Source organism: Lithobates pipiens, unplaced genomic scaffold, assembly GCF_037356315.1.
Source record: "Lithobates pipiens isolate NorthernLeopardFrog02 unplaced genomic scaffold, aLitPip1_a1.2 Scaffold_22, whole genome shotgun sequence".
Classification (NCBI taxonomy): Eukaryota; Metazoa; Chordata; class Amphibia; order Anura; family Ranidae; genus Lithobates; species Lithobates pipiens.
This window is the reverse complement of record NW_027507784.1, coordinates 311,429,691-311,442,627: the sequence shown is the minus strand read 5'-3', so window position 1 is coordinate 311,442,627 and position 12,937 is coordinate 311,429,691. Positions and strand designations below refer to the sequence as shown.

Here is a 12,937-nt window from a genome sequence, read left to right as displayed (position 1 = left end):
TTTTTTCACTTCTTTTCATTTGCAAAAATTGTTATGTTACAGCCTTATTCCAAAATGTATTACATTCATTAATTCCCTCAAAAGTCTACAAACAATACCACATAATGACAACGTGAAAGAAGTTTGTTTGAAATCTTTGCAAATTTATTAAAAATAAACTCCCATGTACATAAGTATTCACAACCTTTGCTCAATACTTTGTTAAAGAACCTTCGGCACCAATTACAGCCTGAAGTCTTTTTGAGTATGATGCTACAAGCTTGGCACACCTATATTTCGGCAGTTTTTCCCATTCTTCTTAGCAGAACCTCTGAAGCTCCATCAGGTTGGATGGGGAGTGTCGATGCACAGCCATTTTCAGATCTCTCCAGAGAAGTTCAATTGGGTTCAAGTCAGGGCTCTGGCTGGGTCACTCAAGGATATTCACAGAGTTGCCCCGTAGCGACTGCTTTGCTATCTTGGCTGTGTGCTTGGGGTCGTTGTCCTATTGGAAGATGAACCTTTGCCCCTGTCTGAGGTCCAGAACGCTGTGGTGCAGGTTTTCATCAAGGATGTCTCTGTACATTGCTGCATTCATCTTTTGCTCGACCTTGACTAGTCTTCCAGTTCCTGCCACTGAAAAACATCCCCACAGAAGTCCCTGGTAGATTTCCTGTATTTTGTCACAGCATGATGCTGCCACCACAATGCTTCATTGTAGGAATGGTATTGGCCAGGTGAGTGTTGCCTTGTTTCCTCCAGACATGACGCTTGCCATTCAGGCCAAAGAGTTCAAACTTTGTTTCATCAGACCAGAGAATTTTGTTTCTCATGGTCTGAGAGTCCTTTAGGTGCCTTGCCAAACTCCAGGCGGGCTGTCATGTGCTTTTTACTGAGGAGTGGCTTCCGTCTGGCCACTCTACCATACAGGCCTGATGGGTGGAGTGCTGCGGTTGTTCTTCTGGAAGGTTCTCCTCTCTCCACAGAGAAATGCTGGAGCGCTATCAGAGTGACCATCGGGTTCTTGGTCACCTCCCTGACTAAGGCTTTCCTCCCCAATCGCACAGTTTGGCCAGGCGGCCCGCACTAGGAAGAGTCCTGGTGGTTCCAAACTTCTTCCATTTACGGACGATGGAGGACACTGTGCTCATTGGGACCTTCAATGCTGCAGTCATTTTTCTGTATCCTTCCCCAGATCTGTGCCTCCATATAATCCTGTCTTGGAGGTCTACAGACAATTCCTTGGACTTCATGGCTTGGTTTGTGCTCTGACATTGGCACTGTTAACTGTGGGACTTTATATAGACAGGTGTGTGCCTTTCCAAATCCTGTCCAATCAACTGAATTTACCACAGATGGACTCCAATCAAGTTGTAGAAACATCTCAAGGATGATCAGTGGAAACAGGATTCACCTGAGCTCAATTTTTAGACCCCTTTCACACTGAGCCGCCCCAGGCATCAGCAGTAAGTAAAGCAGCGCTATCTTTAGCGCCACTTTACCGTTGTTTTAGCTGCGCTATTCGGTCGCTAGCGGGCCAGTTTTAACCCCCGCTAGCGCCCGAAAGGGGTTAAATCCACCCGCAAAACGCTGTTGCGGTGCTTGGCCAGCAGTATAGCAGCGCTGCCCCATTGTTTTCAATGGGCAGGGGTGCTTTAGGAGCGGTGAGTTCACCGCTCCAAAGAAGCTACTGGCAGGACTTTTTCTGACGCCCTGCCAGCTCAGCGCTCCAGTGTGAAAGCCCTCGGGCTTTCACACTGGAGTGAATGGAGCCGCTGTTTCAGGGCGCTTTGCAGGCGCTATTTTTAATGCTTTTGCGCCTGCAAAGTGCCTCAGTGTGAAAGGGGTCTGAGTGTTATGGCAAAGACTGTGAATACTTATGTATGTGTGATTTTTTTTTTTTTTTATAAATTTGTAAAGATTTCAAACAAACTCCTTTCACGTTGTTATTCTGGGATATTTTTTGTAGAATTTTGAGGAAAATAATGAATTGAATCCATTTTGGAATAAGGATGTAACATAAAATGTGGAAAAAGTGAAGTGCTGTGAATACTTTCCAGTTGCACTCTGTATAGATGTGTGTGTGTGTGTGTGTGTGTGTATGTATGTATGTGTGTGCATATATATATATATATATATATATATATATATATATATACAGTGGTGTGAAAAAGTGTTTGCCCCCTTCCTCATTTCCTGTTCCTTTGCATGTTTGTCGCACTTAAGTGTTTCGGAACATCAAACCAATTTAAACAAGAGTCAAGGACAACACAAGTAAACACAAAATGCAATTTGTAAATGAAGGTTTTTATTATTAAAGGTGAAAAAAAATCCAAACCATCATGGCCCTGTGTGAAAAAGTGATTGCCCCCCTTGTTAAAACATACTATAACTGTGGTTGTCCATACCTGAGTTCAATTTCTCTAGCCACACCCAGGCCTGATTATTGCCACACCTGTTCACAATCAAGGCATCACTTAAATAGGAGCTGCTTGACACAGTAAGGTCCACCAGAAGATCCTTAAAAGCTACACATCATGCCGAGACCCAAAGAAATTCAGGAACAATTGAGAAAGAAAGTAATTGAGATCTATCAGTCTGGAAAGGGTTATAAAGCCATTTCCAAAGCTTTGGGAATCCAGCGAACCACAGTGAGAGCCATTATCCACAAATGGCGAAGACATGGAACAGTGGTGAACCTTCCCAGGAGTGGCCGGCTGCCCAAAATTACCCCAAGAGCGCAGCGACGACTCATCCAAGAGGTCACAAAAAACCCCACAACAACGTCCAAGGAACTGCAGGCCTCACTTGCCTCAGTTAAGGTCAGCGTTCATGCCTCCACCATCAGGAAAAGACTGGGCAAAAATGGCCTGCATGGCAGAGTTCCAAGGAGAAAACCACTGATGAGCAAAAAGAACATCAAAGCTCATCTCAATTTCTCCACAACACATCTTGATGATCCCCAAGACTTTTGGGACAACATTCTGTGGACCGATGAGACAAAAGTGGAACTCTTTGGAAGGTGTGTGTCCAAGTATATCTGGCGTAGAAGGAACACTGCATTTCATAAAAAGAACATTATACCAACAGTAAAATATGGGGGTGGTAGTGTGATGGTCTGGGGCTGTTTTGCTGCTTCAGGACCTGGAAGACTTGCCGTGATAAAAGGAACTATGAATTCTGCTGTCTACCAAGAGATCCTGAAGGAGAATGTCCGACCATCTGTTTGTGTACTCAAGCTGAAACGAACTTGGGTTCTGCAGCAGGACAATGATCCTAAACACACCAGCAAGTCCACCACCGAATGGCTGAAGAAAAACAAAATGAAGACTTTGGAGTGGCCTAGCCAAAGTCCTGACCTGAATCCTATTGAGATGTTGTGGTATGACCTTAAAAAGGCCGTTCATGCTCGAAAACCCTCTAATGTAACTGAATTAGGACAATTCTGCAAAGATGAGTGGGCCAAAATTCCTCCAGGACGCTGTAAAAGCCTCATTGCACGTTATCGCAAACGCTTGGTTGCAGTTGTTGCTGCTAAGGGTGGCCCAACCAGTTATTAGGTTTAGGGGGCAATCACTTTTTCACACAGGGCCATGATGGTTTGGATTTTTTTTCACCTTTAATAATAAACACCTTCATTTACAAATTGCATTTTGTGTTTACTTGTGTTGTCCTTGACTATTGTTTAAATTGGTTTGATGTTCCGAAACATTTAAGTGTGACAAACATGCAAAGGAACAGGAAATGAGGAAGGGGGCAAACACTTTTTCACACCACTGTATATATATATATATATATATATATATATATATATATATATAATTTTTTTTTTTTTAATATTATTTATTTTATAAAAATCTTTCTTTCTTTTATTATTATTTTTTTTTGTGGAAGTACAAAAAAAAAAAATGTTGCCCTTTTTGTCTTACATTATCTATCTATAATGGGGTGCCATTTTACAAACCATTCCCAAATGCTTCTCTTTGTTTCCAGCTTATAACACATTACCACATTTTTCAGACATCCACACCGCGGCTGTAGCCAGAAGACCCTATGGAGCTTTCAGACTCCACTGTCCCCCGCAGTTCTGAAGATACATCTGCTCAGCACAGCTGGAGTAATAGTAGATGATGGAAAACTTTAATTAAAAAATCCAGAATGTATAATTAATACACAAGCCATTGCAACTGATAATAAACACTACGTTTACACCCACTTTTTGTCCCATAATAATTATCCATTTGCTTATCAGTCCTGCCTGGTTCTCCACCTTCATTTTGTTACAGAGAACTACACAACACATCCCTCCTTTGTTCTAGAGACAAGGAGAGGGGTAGGTGTTCTGTAGTCCAAATCAGGAGTGAGCAATGTAGGATGACACCGCTGCTCCTCTATAGAGACAGTAAGTAATCGGCAACATGAAACAAAGATATCATTTTCCTCTATTCAATATGTGGATATGTAAATATGACCGTTCCATAAGGCAGTTCACACATAGAATACAAGGATGGTATGGATTGTATTGGATTGTATGGATCGGACAGAGGCACTAGGAAGTAGACTATATAAATGTATTACTGTTAAAAAATTAAACCTTCATGTGTACTTTTTTAACATCTTGGAGCTTAATTTTTCAACAGATTTCCAGCACAAGCAAGGTGTTTTGAGCCACCAGGGGGCAGAAGTTCAGCCCTATGTCATTGGCAGGAGGCAGCACATTCCAGTCTGAGCAATGTAAAGTAACCTGCACTATGCAAACAGGAAGCAAACTAACCAATTTGCTATATAGCAGACATAGTGGTCACCATAACCTTACCTGTAATCGGGGAGGATCCATCGCGTTTTTTGATTTTCTGGGAATGTGAAACTTACATAGCAAATTTCAAGCCCACAAGATACACATATCTCACAACATTTTGAGATGGGAATGAGGGACACCTACTACCCTGTTTCCCTGAAAATAAGACCTAGCGTGATTGTCTGTGATGGTTGCAATATAAGCCCTACCCCCCAAATAAGCCCTACTCTGTTTCCACGAAAATAAGCCCCACCATGAAAATAAGACCTACAAGGACTTTAACTAGGGCTTATTTGGGGGGTAGGGCTTATATTGCAGCCATCACCGACAATCACACTAGGTCTTATTTTCGGGGAAACAGGTTAGCAAAGTAGGCATAGAATATGCCCCCTGCCACACCCCCTTAAAGGAGAATTAACCCAAATAAAAAAAGGTTAATTAAATCCATAAGAGCTTTTTTTTTACCACTACCATTCCTTTATATTGGCTTTAAAAAATTACAAATGTAGCAATTTAGAATTTGGATGGAAGGTTTATCACTAGGAAAGACTTTTTGAAAGTGCATTTTATATACAACTATGAGGATCAGACCAAAATGAGGGACAAATGAGGAGGAAAGAGGGACAGAGGGACATTGCTCCAAATCAGGGACAGTTGGGAGCTATGGATACGGGCCTGGATATTGGCTGCTGTATTGTGGCACGGTGGAGGATCTTGTGTTACTCCATAGCTGGAGGTACCAGGTATTTTTCAAGATGGTAGACCACTCTACCAGAGGAATGCAAGAGGCAGAGGATGCATATTGTGCTTGCTATAAATGGGACCTCAGAGTTTGCTTGAATGTGTGAAGTAAATCTATTTAAATAAATACAATTAAAAAATAAAAACAACTCTAAATACAAAGTAAAATACATACATTAATAGAGCTCTGTAATCATTATATCACGAGAGGTGTCTTCTTAGATGCCGGCAGTTCAAGTTCTTGAATTTGTCCTAGTTATCAGCCTTTTGCAGTCCCTGTAGAGCAGAGCTCAGAGGAAAGGAGCAAAAAGCAGCACAAGGAGCCAATCAGTTGATGTACTGATAAGAGGACAGAGTGACGGAGAGAGGAGCTCATCACTTTGCTGCTTTCACTGTCCATTCAGAGGCTGGGGCCATTCCAGGACAACCTTGGCTTAGAGGAAGTAGGTTGAATGATGCATGCTGTCTTTCAACCTAGAAGACTGTGGAAACCTTGGGGAAAAAAAGAAATACTACAGAGGGCAGCTCCAGATTGAAAGTGAGCACAACAACAAAAGCTGCTGCTTTTTTACCTTTAATTAGGCTATTTTTTTTTTACTGGAGTTCTGTATGAAAGCATGTACATTGCAAATATTAATCAGAAAGCTTCCTATATTGCTAAAAAGGAGTAACATTGTGATATAATGAATATGCGTTACCTTTGGGCAAGTTCACGCCACATGCATTCCGGTCAGCGGTGGCCCGTCCATTAGGGTGATGGGTCCAGGAAGGCTGGTTAGTGAGGCACAGTCAGGAGGACTGGGAAGGCACGCCTGTGGGGACTGGGAGCATGCAGTCTGAGATGGGTGCAGAACCAGAAGAGGGGACTGTGGTGAAGGGGGCAGTGGAGAGAGGCAGCCAGTAGAGCTGGCAGGGCCTGAAGATTGCTTACTGGGCTCAGTAGCCATGTGTAGGACAGCTAGCACCAGAGACTTTCCATTTTGCTACACTTTCATTTTTGTTTGTTGCCCAACAATTGTGTACCGTTATTATGCAAGACAAGATCCTGGCACACGCCCTTTTGACAAAAATCGGACGCTCCGTTGGCCATCAATCTGATCATGTATACCAGGCTTTAGAGTCTGCAAAAAGCTTGAAACTGGGACGGAGGTTCACCTTCCAGCAGGACAACCAGGGCCCTCTTTAATATCGACTGGACCCTGGGCAAAACTATTCTTGGGCAACCCCCCCCCCCATGCAATTTTGCTCTCCACCTGCTCTGGAACATACAATACATAGCAGCTAGACTCAAAATCAGTTTACTGTATCAGATCAAGCAGCGATTGCAATAGGTTGCCAGAGGTTACAGCATATCATTAACGCTTACTGATTGGTTGCTAGAGGTTACAGCACACATTACGGCTCACTGATTAGTTGCTAGAGGTTAAAGCACATCATCTCCTCACTGCCTGTACACCATGGACTGGGGTGGTGAGGGGACCCATCAATAGACAGAAAACTCCTATGGATCCTAGAACTCTTGGGATTAGTGGTAGTGCTGGGGGGGAGGGGAGGGTGTGATCAATGGCAATGCAATTTTTTTTACCAACTACCAATATAAATAGGAGTTTCAACACTGGTCACCAATGTAATAGGGCTTTACACTGACCACTAATGTAAGGGGAATATTCACACTGACCACTAGTGTGAATGAATGGTGTGATTCTACACCATATGACCAAGGTTGCAGGCAGGTCATTCATACATGCCCCTTTACCTCCCCAGTGGGCAGCATTCAGTATAGGTGATGGTGGATATGACCTCAGGGGGGAAAAATATACATATGAATGCAGCCTCTATTTACATATGAATGGCAGTTATTTACATGTCGACACAGGGTCTGCAGGTGAATCACCCATACACAATGGGGCAGAGCTGGACAGCATTAGTAGCAGCACTTCACACTGAGATATTGAGACACAGCACAGGACTAAAACTTCAAGGGACAAGGGAATTTAAACCAGGATAGTTGGCAAATATGAGGCACTACTTTGGGACCCCCGCAGCAATGACAGGGGCCAGGGCAGCTGCCCCTTTTGCCCTGCCTTAAAGACAGCCCTGAGGACAACGACCCTAAACATACAGCCGGGGCTAAAAATGGAATGGTTTAGATCATGTGTTAAGCCTCGTACACACGATCAGATTGTTAGCAGGGGATTGTCTGTTGACAGACTGTTGTCCTAAAATCTGACCATTAGTACACTCCTTTTGACAATTGTTGTCCAACCTTCTGCCAACAAATGTTGGATGACATGCTAGTAAATTTTTGGCAGACAATGGTTGGTTGTCAGATTTTCTAATGGTCAGTACACAAGTCCACCACACAAAAGTTGAAAGTACAAGCACGCATACTCGGAATCAATGCTCACCAAACACAAAATTAGTAGAAGGGGCCCAAAGGGTGGCGCTCAAGAGCTGAAATTCCTTGTAGTACGTCACTACGTTCGTGTTTGTTGGCCGACAATTGTGTACCATTAGTATTCAAGACAAGATCCAGGCACATGCCCTTTTGACAAAAATCAGACGCTCCGTTGGCCAACAATCACATTGTGTGTACGTGGCTTTAGAATGGCTCAAAGTCCAGACCTAAATCTAATTGAGAATCTGTGGCAAGACTTGAAAATCGCTGTTCACAGACGCTCTCCATCGAATCTGGCAGAGCTTGAGCTATTTTGCAAAGAAGAATGAGCAAAAATATCACTCTCTAGATGTGCAAAGCTGGTAGAGACATCCCCAAAATGACTTTCAGCTGTAATTGCAGCAAAAGGTGGTTCTGACTCAGGAGGGCTGAATACAAATACATGCCACACTTTTCACATATTTATTTGTAAAAACATTTGAAAATGATTTATCATTTTCTTCCACTTCACAATTATGTGCCACTTTGTGTTGGTCTATCACATAAAATCCCAATAAAATAAGTTTACATTTTTGGCTATAACATGACAAAATGTGGAAAATGTCAAGGGGTATGAATACTTTTTCAAGGCACCGTATAACCCAGGGCTGGTGCAAAGATTTGCTGGGATGACAAGTCCCCTATGTGATTATTATTTTTTTGTGACAGGATATTTTTAATGAGACCCCAGATGTCTCTCCTGTTCTCCAATAATTAATCTAATGCAGTGCGATCTTCATACTGGCCAGAGAAAGTGAAAAGGGGACCCAGAAGTGACGTTTTACACGTAGCTTCCAGATCAGCAAGGAGAAGGGGAGGAGAGCGTACACATCCACCCTGCTCCCTCCCCTGTATCCGGCGGCACCCACTGTGCCACTCCTGGGCCCGCAGATGGGCAAGTGGAGCGCGGGATACATCCATCTGATAGCCAGAAGCTGGCTTGTCCGGCATATACACTCTCGTGGTGGCTGCAGACAGCGGAAGAGGGTGTAAAACCCACCACTGTCAGGTCTGTAGGACATACGGACTTGGCAGCGAAATGGTTAAAAGACGGAATCCCCAACAAGTGTCCAGGGATTTGGATTTTTCCGCCCCCTCCCCTATCCTGGCACCTAAGACCCGGTTCACACCAGCTCGCACTGATTAGAAGGGTTCCATTGCACTGAATGGAGTCCGACTTCTGATGTGACAAGTGCTCCAAAGTCGGAGCGATTGTCGCATCAATGTGAACCGGTTCTTAGCCGCCAGGATAGGGGAGGGGGTGGAAAAATCCAATTCCCCGGACACATGTTGGGGATTCAGTCTTTCCTGCATTACTTTTGGTACGACTTGCATTGACTTCTTTTAAAGAAGTTGCATGCAAGTCACGCCGAAGTTGCGCTGGGGGTCGGACGCTGAAGTTGCGGGCAGTGTGAACCCGGGGCTAAGGCGGCTGCCTAAGCAGCTTTTGGCCCTGACAGAGCCGTGATCTGAAAATGTATTGTAAAATGTGTAAATGTAATCTTCTCGACCTGTGTTCTAAATATCACTGATGGCCTTGCTAAACTTTAAATAGCTAAACAGCTGCTGAGTCTCTGCAGAGTTCAAAGATCAGTTTAATGATTTCTTTCACAAAGGCCCAGCCAACTGTGTGAACTCTCCATGTCAGGATTTACAAAGGATCTGTGTTACGTAGAGATTGTTACTATTTTATTATTATTATTTAGGATTTTTATAGCACCAACAGTTTGCACAGTGGCCCCTTTCACACTGTCGGACCGTTCAGGTCTGCCTGTCAGTTTTGACAGTGGACCTGAACAGGCACTCCATGCTGGTCTATGGAGCGACGGATGTCAGCGGTGACATGTCCACTGACACCCAACCTGGTCCGATCCGCCAAAAGCAGATGGATGGCCCTACGTTTGGATCCGTCGCTGGCGGATCAGATTGGATGAGATCGAATGAAAACGGACATCTCTCCATAGAAACCAGCAGCGTTCGACAAGCCCCTCCCCGCTCAGTAAGCAGAGAGGTACCTGTCATCCGCCAGCTCAGCGGAGATCAACGGAGAGATCTCCGGCTGAGCTGGCGGACAGAGGCGGACTCCGTGGAAGTGGATCCGCCTTGTGAGAATGAGGCCTTAGAAAATTAAAGTGTTACTAAACCCACAACAGTAAAATCAGTCTGTATAAATGGAGCCGGTTCACGCATCTCCTGGGTGGCCGCACAGCGCACTGGAAAAGGGCCGCAGCTAGTATGAACATGGCCTTAAAGTGTTACTAAACCCAGGACTCTGCATTCACCATATCTGGTCTCCCACAGAACATGGAAATGCAATTATTTTAGTAAATACAAACTGCTAAATACCTTTTTTCATCAGCAGTATATAGCAGTCTTGTGAGTTCCATCAAAGTCCAGCTGAGCACTGCTTAAAGCGGGAGTTCTGCAGTTTTTTTGTTTTTTTTTAAAAGCCAGCAGCTACAAATACTGCAGCTGCTGACTTTTAAAATAGTGACACTTACCTGTCCAGCGCGCCCGCGATGTCGGCACCCGAAGCCGATCTCTCGATTGTCTCTCGGGTGCCGCCGCCGCCATCTTGAGTATGGGAATCAGGAAGTGGAGCCTTGCGGCTTCATTTCCCGGGTCCCTACTGCGCATGCACGAGATGCGCTGCACAATAAGGATGGTCCCCGCTGTCTCTGGGATCCGTGTGTTTCCCAGCAGACAGCGGGGGACCTGCGGAAAGGGGTGTAGATTCTGCGGAAAGGGGCATAGATTCTGCAGATATCTATGCTGGAAGTGGGTGCAGATACCTGTACTGTACAGGTACCTGCACCCCCCTCCCCCCTGAAAGGTGCCAATTGTGGCACCGGAGGAGGGGAGGGTTCCAATGAGCGGAAGCTCCACTTTAGGGTGGAGCTCCGCTTTAAAGCTTGTAGGAGGAGTTTTCCATTCTCCTCTGACTATCCTATAAGGCTACATTCTTTCTGTCTGGACAGTGCTGATTGGCCCTGTTCTGATCACATGCATCCCCCCCCCCAAAAAAAAAAAAAGAGGTCGATCGGAAAAGATAGTCGATCATCTATTGAAGCATGTATAGTCACCATAACTATCCTTTCAGAAGAAATTCAATTTTAAAGCGGAACTTTTCCAGAAGCATAGTCTGTCTCCCAGGTTGGTCACCACCCTTTATGGCACATGCACAGATGTACCCACGAGCCCTACCAAGCCTTCAGCTCCTGGCACATCTGTGCACGCACATGTGATTTACTGTTCACCCGCAGGAAGATTACCAGACTTCCTCTTTGCTACGGTGTGGGAAATCCTGCATATGCGCAGGTCCGGTGCTACCACTAGGCAAACTAGGCAGCCACCTAGGGCGCACTGCTGCCTAGGGCCACTGGTGTTCCTACTCTCTTCTCTCTGCAGAAAGCAACTAAGTCTCAACATCAGCAGGCAGCCTCCGTTTTTTTCCGTATGCACATAATGTCATAGGTGCAGCGGCAACCGAGGACTGTGTCCCGACTCCAGAATGAATGGAAGCTAGAAAACATTCATTGATGGGCGCTGGAGAGGCTGCATTTGATGGGCATTGGTGAGGCTGCATTTATTGGGCGCTGGTAGTCTGTATTTGATGGGTGCTCTGGAGGCTGTATTTGATGGGCGCTGGTGAGGCTGCATTGATAGAGGCTGGTGAAGCTGCATTTGATGGGCCCTGGTGAGGCTGCATTTGATGGATGCTGGTTAGGCTGCATTTGATGGGTGCTGGTGAAGCTGAATTTGATGGGCCCTGGTGAGGCTGCATTTGATGGATGCTGGTGAGGCTGCATTTGATGGGTGCTGGTGAGGCTGCATTTGAAGGGCCTTGGTGAGGCTGCATTTGATGGAAGCTGGTGAGGCTGCATTGATAGAGGCTGGTGAAGCTGCATTTGATGGGCCCTGGTGAGGCTGCATTTGATGGATGCTGGTTAGGCTGCATTTGATGGGCGCTGGTGAAGCTGAATTTGATGGGCCCTGGTGAGGCTGCATTTGATGGATGCTGGTGAGGCTGCATTTGATGGGTGCTGGTGAGGCTGCATTTGATGGGTGCTGTGAAGCTGCATTTGATGGGCCCTGGTGAGGCTGCATTTGATGGGCCCTGGTGAGGCTGCATTTGATGGATGCTGGTGAAGCTGAATTTGATGGGCCCTGGTGAGGCTGCATTTGATGGATGCTGGTGAGGCTGCATTTGATGGGTGCTGGTGAGGCTGCATTTGATGGGTGCTGTGAAGCTGCATTTGATGGGCCCTGGTGAGGCTGCATTTGATGGGCCCTGGTGAGGCTGCATTTGATGGATGCTGGTGAAGCTGAATTTGATGGGCCCTGGTGAGGCTGCATTTGATGGGTGCTGGTGAGGCTGCATTTGATGGGTGCTGGTGAGGCTGCATTTGATGGGTGCTGGTGAGGTTGCATTTGAAGGGCCTTGGTGAGGCTGCATTTGATGGAAGCTGGTGAGGCTACATTTGATGGGTGCTGGTGAGGCTGCCTGCATTTGATGGGTGCTGGTGAGACTGCATTTGAAGGGCGCTTCATTAAAAAGGTGGGTTATACATGGGCAGGACAAAGGGAGTGGAGCCAGGGGGTGTGGCAAAATGTGTTTTCGCCAAGCCTAGGGTCTCAAAAATCCTTGCACCAGCCCTGCATGTGTAGGGCTGGTGCAAGGATTTTTGAGACCCTAGGCAAAACCACAATTTGCTGCACCCCTGGCTCCACCCCCTTTGCCCTGGCCATGTCACTGGGCAAGAATTGCCAAAGTGCTGCTTGGCAGCACAACTAAAGCTGCTAAATACAATAAATAAATACAAATAATGATATAAATATGATAATTAAATAAATAATAAAAATAATAAAGAAAAATATATTTGTAATGAGGGGGGGCGGGTAGCCCCCAATATGCCCTGTGGAGATCCACTTTAAATGACCAAAGTGTCACATAAAGTTACAATGTAACCACAGAAGAGAAG

At 45.3% G+C, this 12,937-nt stretch overlaps 1 protein-coding gene across 2 annotated transcripts in view; it reads left to right on the top strand.

Moving 5' to 3' along the window:
• Window positions 1-12,937, top strand: part of LOC143924887 (hydroxyacylglutathione hydrolase, mitochondrial-like) — a 40,689-nt gene that overhangs the window by 25,030 nt on the left and 2,722 nt on the right. Inside the window, exon 10 of one of the 2 annotated variants that reach the window (XM_077449392.1) lies at window positions 4,000-4,194. The exons of the other annotated variant lie outside the window; for it this stretch is intronic. Within the exon in view, the coding sequence (XP_077305518.1) occupies window positions 4,000-4,020 (21 nt within the window). The 3' untranslated portion in view covers window positions 4,021-4,194. Of the gene's footprint in view, window positions 1-3,999; window positions 4,195-12,937 lie in introns of those variants that run through there. 2 annotated transcript variants of the gene reach the window in all.